We start from the raw sequence: 8747 nt of genomic DNA, 5'->3' as shown, positions 1-8747 counted from the left end.
CCAATTATTGACCAACTGCTAAGGAAAGGCGCTTCGACTCTTCCTTTCCCAGGCTCCTTAGCACGCGGTACACTGCAACATCATTTACAACTGGCAGGAGATAATGCCACGATTCCTTACCGCTGCAACAGTCAAAGTGATACCATTCTGCTGTTCAAGAAAACAAAAACATGACCGACAAGGGACACAGCTCACATCATTTAGTTAAGAGACATTATACCACCAGGTGAGAGCGTGATTAGCCTTTTACAAGCCGTTTTGAAAATCTCCCCCACTCGTGGGCGTGTCCACCTAGATCTGTGCTGGATAGATGAGCAACGTTTACTTCAGTCCACTGGGTAGAATGGTTGACTGATCTATCCAGCACAGATCTAGGTGGACACGCCCACTAGTGATGTCATATGGGGCAGATTTTCGAACCGGCGGCGGCTTGTAAGGCTAATCATACTCAGACCTGGTGGTATAATAAGTCTCCTTTAATGTTCGGGACATTGAAGCTTCATCAGGCTAGACCCATGTCCGTAAAGTTGCATAACTATGCAACTTCCCCATCCTCATCTGTGGTGAACTACTACAACATTTAAAGTCATTTCACACTGGCATTTTTGTCTCGCATTAAAAGCAGAACAAACATTAGCAGCATCATACTTCATGCACCATCCCTTCCATCTCCAGCTCCATGATTTCACAGATACATTTGATTAACAAAGTAGAACAGGTGTACATAGCCCAAAGAGATCCAAAAGGTCTGTCCCGAAGTTGCCTTTACCAACCACAAGGGGGCGTTCAAAGGAGTCATCAGGCAGAGAATCCTTACTGTCCACGATCAAAAACCAAGTTACAACTATCAAACAAGAGCAATGTGTCAAAGGCATTGGGTTACTATTTGAGGAGAGTGAGAACACATGTCATACTTAGCAATGTTCCAAAAACCGCATCATATATGAAGATTCTCAAATTAGTCCAAAACCTATTTAATCTCACAGCTGTATTTGCAAGCATGTGTATGATTTATATTACGTTTTATGCTCAATAAGCCTCTTCACCACTCAGTCAGTCAGTGAACGAACAGCGAGTCAGCGACTAGTGGGTCTGTGAGGCGTTGAGTCTGAGAAAGAACGAGAAGAATCAATTTGGATCGTTCTTGTTAAAGATTGTACATTCGAACTGATTCGGTCTCGAACGACCCATCACTTTTCAACCCCAGATTTTGGCAGTTTACTTGTACACATTTCTGTCGAGGGCCATTTCAGCAACCTTGGTCCTGGACACGCAGGGACCCTGCCCTTTGTGGATCCATGGGGCAGAAACACCCGCATCTACAAAAGTTTGTGTCGTTCTGCAGAGGGAGTGCCATCGGTTCATCACGTCGAGGCTATTGGGATTTCTCAAAATGCTCCACTTTTGAAATAACAGACCAGTGGGATGCCAACAATATAGAATATATACAGTTTGCCCTATATAGGCCTCCGTAGCTACATTACAATTACAATTAGGGCATTTAGCAGACCCTTTTATCCAAATCGACTTACATCGGTTAATACACACATCGACGGCAGAGTCAACCATGCACGGCGACAGCCAGCTCGTCAGGAGCAGTTAGGGTTAAGTGTCTTGCTCAGGGACACATCAACACCCAGCTAGGAGGAGCTTGCAACCTTTCGGTTACAAGACAACTGCTCTACCTCCTGAGCTAAGCTGACCTGTGGCCTCATCCCCCGCCGTTCACAATCAGGACGTCGTCGGTGATGTATGGGGGGGCAGCGGGCCCCCCCATACAGTCAAGTTAAGTCAGTCATCAGCAAGGCATTGTCCTGTAACAAAATACATTCAAAGTTTGAGGGGTAAAAGAATAGAGACAAGGGAAAAGTGTAGCACACAAATGTCCCAACAACAGCTCAGCAGAAGCCAACAGCCCAAATCCACTGCACCCAGCTTAAATAATAACAAAAATGTGGTTACTCACTGTGGTGTTCTTTGTTGAAGACCTTCCTCTGGTGGAAATGTTTGTCAGGATTGTTCAGTCAAAAGTAGCACACAAAAACACGTTTATAAGTAGCGGTGGGTCCCTTTTGAGTTTAGCTGAAATTGACGGAAAACGCGAGCGCACTATCTGATGCGAAAACCTGATAAGCGAGGCTAAAGACATAAAAAATTAAACCAATCCTACGTGAGCACCTTAATATAGACGTGTGGGTGCGTGTGAGAGACAGGTGAAGTTAATTAACGAGTTAACGAGGTGGGCGTATGGGAATGAATGCTCTGGGATTAGTTGTGAGTCAGAAGGTCGAGACGAGAACTAGAATTAATTAGGAGGTCACCTTTATTTGGAGCCAGTAGCCAGTAGACTATTAAAACGGATATGTAGACTTAATGTCTAAACTGGGAAGGAAATCAAGGCATACAAAACATTCCTTAGCGATTGGACTGATAATAATCAAAGTGTCCAGACTGTGTGGTGGTGGCATTAAGATGAACGGTTAAAAATACTGACCTGCCTATTTAGAACATATAAAGGCCCAGGATATAATTAAAGGATAATTATTTCCATTGGCTTTGTAGTCTACAGATGTTTTTTGTTTGTTTGATATGTCGGATGGCTGTTCAGTGTCGAGCACGAAACATCCCCGTTGTCATGTTTCACCAAACTATCAATCCAAACAGGAGCGGAGCTAACTTTCCTAGCGGTGGCGGCACGCCACTGCTGAATACAGGAAGGGGAAACACGGAAAACGCTAAAACCGTATCGCTATGATCAATAACATCCATCAATCAAGATACCACTGGAAGCAAGCTCCGCAAACTGTGGAAATAAGAAGGCAGAACGGCCCTGAGCAGGGCGGGGGTGGAGCATATGGGTGGAGGTGCAGGGGGGGGGGGGGGGGGGGGGGAGTGATGGGAGACAGAGCAGCTGGGAGGCGGCTGGTGGATGTGACCAGAAGCACAGATGATGTGATTAGCATGATGGTACTACGTGTGCTCCATCACATCGCCTTTCACGCACACGCACACACACACACACACACACACACACACACACACACACACACACACACACACACACACCAGACACACACACACACAGGAACAGAGATCCCCATCAGCACCAGAAAAAAGCAGAGAGCAAACACTTCTTTGTGTTAACTCCCTTAGTGAGTCTATACCATGGAAACCTTGTGCTTGGTCGCTGATGTTTATTTTGATAGATAACCCACTTTGTGCCTTCTGAATTTATTATTGAGAAGGCACGTTCATCCAAAGCGACTCAAAGTGAACTAAGATACATGAAGGAGCAGTTGTGTTGTAGCCTGTATGAAAGGTATAGCCACGGGAGCTGTAATGAGAGTTATAGCCTGTATAGGTCTAGCCATGGTGGCGCTAATGAGCATCATATAGGTCTAGCCACGTTGGCAGTAATGAGAGTAATAGTCTGTCTAGTGGGTCTAGCCATGGTCGTGGTAATGAGATATATAGCCTGTATAGTCTAACCATGTTGGCGGTAATGAGCAGAGTAGTTCACTCCCCAGAAAATGCTGTGTGAATGACAGGAGAGTGGGGATGATTCATAAAATCATCGCTTCGGATGAATGCCTCCGCTAAATAATACCAATAAAACACTAATCGAGGCTTCCTATAGTGCTGTCTCAAGCAACTTACTCCATTGGAACATCACCATCGACTGCTCCCCTGTTGCACGCCGGTGCGGCACAGCCCTTCATAAGACGTCACCCCAGGCTGTTATTATTCATCTCCACTCTACACCCACCCCCCGTCGCTAGTCTAATTAAAGTGGCCAGCCGGTGGCGCTCTGCGTTTACCTCCGGAGGAGCCCTTCGTAAAGGCCAGGGCTGGACAGACTGACAGTGGGGGAGACAAGGGGCTGTTTTGCATCAGCCTGCAGCACCTTATAACGCGTCTCATCATTAGTTTCTCAATGATATGCTTGTTGAGGGGAAGATCGTGTCGCTTCTGCAAAGAGAAACTCCAACAGGATTCTCACGATATTCATTGAGGGAAAATCAAAACTGAAACCCTCTGCTATGCTCAACGATTAATTATTGAAAAGACACTTCCATCTCAGTCATGTTCTGGAATCTCTTTAAGAAATCATGATGTTCCTCTGCCTCTTTACAGCGTCTGCTGTTTGGGGAGATGCACAGTTCTTCTCTGACAGCGACTGTGTGGGTGTAACATTGCCTGACCTACAGCGACCACTGAAACAGTCAGAACATTCTACCACTCTAGTACTATTGTGGCTGATTCCCAGCCCTGTCTCCTAACTGCTATTGGGAAATTTCTATTTTGCACGACACGCTTTCCAGGCAGAAAGGGTAGCTGCCTTCGATCAGAAAGGGTTTTCTGTATCAGAACAGAGTCTGGATCTCAAGCTCGCATCAGCTTGGCCTACATCCTCTTCCTCTAGGGCTTGTGTTAGTAGAGGGGGCTGTCCATTTATTACAGAGGATAACCGTGGAAAGAATCCCCTTAAATCCTAGACTGTCCATGGCTTGTGATGCATAGGTATTGTTGTATAGTATTGACGTAATGGTAATAGTTTTGTTCAGCGTGTAAAAACTGGAAAAAATCAACACATATAGCAACACTTTATGTAAGATTGTGTATAAAATACATGTAAAATACATTTTTACACAGGACTTTCAAAGAAGTAGGGGATCAAGGTACATACTGTTTATTCTGCTTGCCTTCGCCATGGCATATAATATCATCAGTTGTATTTTCTTTACCTTTCATTGTTCACATACAAATAACATATTTTGGGAGATATATTAATAATATTAAAATAATGCTAACATTTAACATTAACAACCAAAATAAAGCTGTGTATAAACATGAATATTAATATCATTATGATTATTATGATTATTTTTTAATATTATTCAGAATGGGTTGAAGATGGTTTAAGGTCTTAGAACTAGACCTAGAATTTGAGCTCCACAGGAAAAATAACATTGTGAGCAAGAGAGAGAGAGAGAGAGGGAGAGGGAGAGGGAGAGGGAGAGGGAGAGAGAGAGAGAGAGAGAGAGAGAGAGAGAGGGAGAGGGAGAGGGAGAGGGAGAGGGAGAGGGAGAGGGAGAGGGAGAGGGAGAGAGAGAGAGAGAGAGAGGGAGAGGGAGAGAGAGAGAGAGAGAGAGAGAGAGAGAGAGATGGAGAGATCTGCAGAGCATCATGAGTCATATGCCATAGTTATATAATCAGTCTGGGACAGTTAGGTGTCGTCTCGATCCATCAGACTAAGAGGTGGCTGGTGGCGGGGTGACGGTGGTGATCACGTTCCTTTCACACATTCAAATGACTAATCCCAATCTATAGCACCAGATGTATAGAAAAAAATAAAAAATCTGTTCAAAACAAAAACCCAATACTGAAGAACCATTAACAAAATTGGCTATATGCTTCCTTTACCAATCCGAACGCCTTCCGCGTGAGGGCCTGAGGTCTCCCTCTCTCTTTCTCCCTCCCTCTGTCTTCCTTTCCATCCTTCTCTTACCCCTCCTTCTTCCCCACCGTCGCCCCTAACAACGTCCTCTCTGAATCCTTAATGTCTCTGCCCCGTCTCCGAGGACACTCCCTCAGCGGTGTGTTCTTAGCGCGGGGGGGGGGGGGGCTGCGACTGCAGAAGAGGTCCGGCATCCCGGTAGCTGTCACACCAGCCGCGACCTCTCACGTCCTCCAGAAAGAAAATAGAACAGAGGCGCGTGGGAGCCGTCGCCCTAGAAACGCCAAGATGGCCGTCGCGGTGGGCTGTGCACGTCGGTCTGCCTTAACGCCCCCCCCCCCCATCTCCTTGGGCGGTGAAGAAGGGTGAGGGAGGACGTGGGTGTCGTGTACAAGGGCACCCATGCGTCAAAGCGCCACCCGTGCTGCCACCCTGAGACAGAGTCCTGGCAGCAGTTTCCATCTCTGCTGTACAGTTTGAAAGCACGAGACGTGTACTGCTGGATAGCTACTGGTGGTGGTGGAGGTGGTGGTGTTTCCAGTGGTGGAAGGGGTGGGGGGTGGTGCTCAGCTCAAGCACTTCCTCCTCCACCTTCTCTCTGTGCTTGCTACGAGGCTCAGGTGTGTGAGTTTCAAGGGGGAGGATCCTGGAGGATCTGCTTGACACGATACATAAAACAGTAAGTAATCAAGTGCCCTCTTGGAGTATTCTCTTTTGAGAACAGAAAAAAAAAAAAAAAAAAAATTTTTCCCAGTACCTGTGTGTGGCGGCCTGAAGCTACTCTGAAAGAGAAAGGAGAGGAAGAGCACTAATGAGATACAATTACTGCCATCACTGGCTGTGATTGGCTGACTTTGTTTTTCTAATAGCCAATAACTACATGCTCAAGTGACGTGTATAAGAATGCATTCATGAAGGATCTTGGTTACCCTGGACACAAAATACACACGAGAGTCCCTTTCCTTTTTAAAACACATCGCATCACACTGCCCTCAGTCCCATTGGTTTGACTGTTCTGCAGCACTGTGTTAGGTTAGGTCTACCTTTACGCGTTGGCTTGGACTGACTGGAAGCCACTGTTGTCAGATCTGTTGGCAGGCCGACGTATACCCCACCATAGTTCCTGGGAACAGCAAAAGATACGTACGTACAAGAGAATACGTTGAAACACAACACAATACAAAATAGTGGCTGTAGAGGCATTTCAAAGAGTAAAACATACAGTTCATAGGCATGTTAAAGTTGCGACGTACATTTAAACTTTCATAGCTTAAAATGACCTTGATATATCAGTAGTCAATGCTGATTGATTTTTTTCTCAATAAGGTTATCAAAAAATCACTTCCTCCATCTATGAAAAATACCCAGAGACAGTTCGTACTTCTGTCAATGTTTACAAGAATCGTACTCTTTGAATTCTGAAAGTCTCTTGCCTTCTAGCTGGGACGGGATCAATCTTACACATTGGGACTAACAGCAATGATTATTTCTTTTGAGTGATACCACAAAGTATTTTACAAAGTAATTACTTTGGTATTGTTCAGAATAAATGTACACAATGAACGAAAGAAAACCAATTGATTTGTTGCAGTTCTTTAGAAACAGCAGAGTATGCACAAACACACATCTAAAAAATCAAACAGCATATATTGCTGTATAAAAGTACAATGAACCTTTCAAACAAAAAATAATGGAAAAGTAGGAATCTATGAGATTTTAACAACCATGTTTCACTCGCCGCAAAGCTCACAGTATATATACACATATCATTCAGAAGCATCGCTAAGCCTGCGACAAGTACATCTAGGATTACAGATGTAGGGATCTCTTGGAGGAAGGAGAAAAATAAAAAATCTGCATAAATTACCTTAATTTTTTTATTAAATAAAAAAGATCACACACACACATTGTATACGTCACCTTCTTTTTTCATCATCGGCTGTGGGCTCTTCTGTCCTGGTTCAGAGAGGATGCACATTTTAGGTAATTTTCATCTAAATCCTTTGAATAACAAAGAGATTCCTTGTTCTGTGAAACTATTTTCTCAGAAGCCCGTCTGAAAGCTACGTGATTCTTTCTGAAGCATCTCTGATTCTTCTTAATGTCTCTCATTGTGTTGAAAAAAGTGTGTTTTGTTGGCGAGCATTGTTGCTTTGATGCATAATGGCCTTACTATTGTTTATGTGAACAGTGGAAAACGTGTGCACAAGACGGCTCAAAAACACATCACTGTGCAGTACGTTTCTTATAGTGTTACCAGCCGCAAACAGAAAAGAAATGACGCAAGGATGGATTTGTCAAGGTCAGAATTGAAAAGCTGATACAAGCGTAATGTAATCACTGGCGGAAATCGTACTTTAGCTGTCTGTGAGTGTGTGTGTGTGTGTGTGTGTGTGTGTGTGTGTGTGTGTGTGTGTGTGTGTGTGTGTGTGTGTGTGTGTGTGTGTGTGTGTGTGTGTGTGTGTGTGTGTGTGTCAGTGGAGGGGGGCATTTGCAGTGTTTTGCTGAACAATGCTAGGAAATAGTGATTTTGCCAATTTTGTGTCTGTTGCTGTCAGCCTTCACACACACACACACACACACACACACACACACACACACACACACACACACACACACACACACACACACACACACACAAACACACAGACACTCATTGATCTTGGAAATGTTTTGAAAGCACATGCTGGGTGACTGAAAAGTGAACACACACAACAAGTGAAGGCTGTGCATTGTTCAGAAGAGAACATATACAGTATCTATTGGACAGATATGATGGCTGCTGAAGTCTTTTTGGAGGGGAAGGCTTAAGCAATGCCATTCAGAAACCATGGATTGTCTGCTGGACAATATGGTGAAATATTCAAGAGCTCTCATGGAAGAATGCTGGCTGGAAAGACCTAGGGCATCAGATGTTAACATCAGAAGAGACTAATGTTTGCAGATCGATTTGCTGATAGGATTACAATTAAGGTGAAATACATACTTATCGGTAAATATGTATTTAGGCAATATATAGGCTAAGACAACTGTGGCCAATTCAAGGAATTGATGGCTTGAGAATTGTTCTCCTTTTTCGATGGATATGGAGATGATGGATTCATTATATTAACTTTAGATGACCTACATTAAACGTTCCATAAGTTATTTATAGATACTAATATCAAGTCATTTAGCATGTAATGGATGGCCATGAGCTAGTGTCAACATTGGAAGGGATGAGAAAGAGTGGATTAGAATTTGCAGGTATACTTACACATCTTTGGAGGAATCGGCTGGTCCTATACAC

The 8747-nt window shown here is 44.1% G+C and overlaps 1 protein-coding gene and 1 long non-coding RNA gene across 5 annotated transcripts in view; both read right to left on the bottom strand.

Moving 5' to 3' along the window:
* Window positions 1-6: 6 nt before the first annotated feature.
* LOC132464171 (uncharacterized) lies at window positions 7-2301 on the bottom strand. Of its 3 annotated transcripts, none has more exons than XR_009527198.1 (4): window positions 1967-2301; window positions 1686-1814; window positions 774-844; window positions 7-150 (listed from the first exon to the last, which is right to left on the bottom strand). It is a non-coding gene; the product is annotated as an uncharacterized LOC132464171 (long non-coding RNA). The 3 variants fall into 3 exon arrangements; XR_009527196.1 differs by having other exon boundaries at window positions 1704-1814; window positions 1967-2295; XR_009527197.1 differs by having other exon boundaries at window positions 7-147; window positions 1704-1814; window positions 1967-2294.
* Window positions 2302-4587: 2286 nt separating this feature from the next.
* The window catches only part of LOC132464161 (overexpressed in colon carcinoma 1 protein homolog), a 7789-nt gene continuing 3629 nt past the window's right edge, over window positions 4588-8747 (bottom strand). Inside the window, exons 2-6 of one of the 2 annotated variants that reach the window (XM_060060383.1) lie at window positions 8715-8739; window positions 7379-7414; window positions 6502-6581; window positions 6216-6240; window positions 4588-6116 (exon numbers count right to left, since the gene is read on the bottom strand). In XM_060060383.1, the coding sequence (XP_059916366.1) occupies window positions 6236-6240; window positions 6502-6581; window positions 7379-7414; window positions 8715-8739 (146 nt within the window). In that variant the 3' untranslated portion in view covers window positions 4588-6116; window positions 6216-6235. The remainder of the gene's footprint in view (window positions 6117-6215; window positions 6241-6501; window positions 6582-7378; window positions 7415-8714; window positions 8740-8747) is intronic. The other variant, XM_060060382.1, reaches the window with a different exon arrangement.

This window comes from Gadus macrocephalus, chromosome 9, assembly GCF_031168955.1.
Source record: "Gadus macrocephalus chromosome 9, ASM3116895v1".
In the NCBI taxonomy this organism is placed as follows: domain Eukaryota; kingdom Metazoa; phylum Chordata; class Actinopteri; order Gadiformes; family Gadidae; genus Gadus; species Gadus macrocephalus.
Note: the sequence above shows the minus strand (reverse complement) of the source record. Positions and strands in the feature narration are given on the sequence as shown.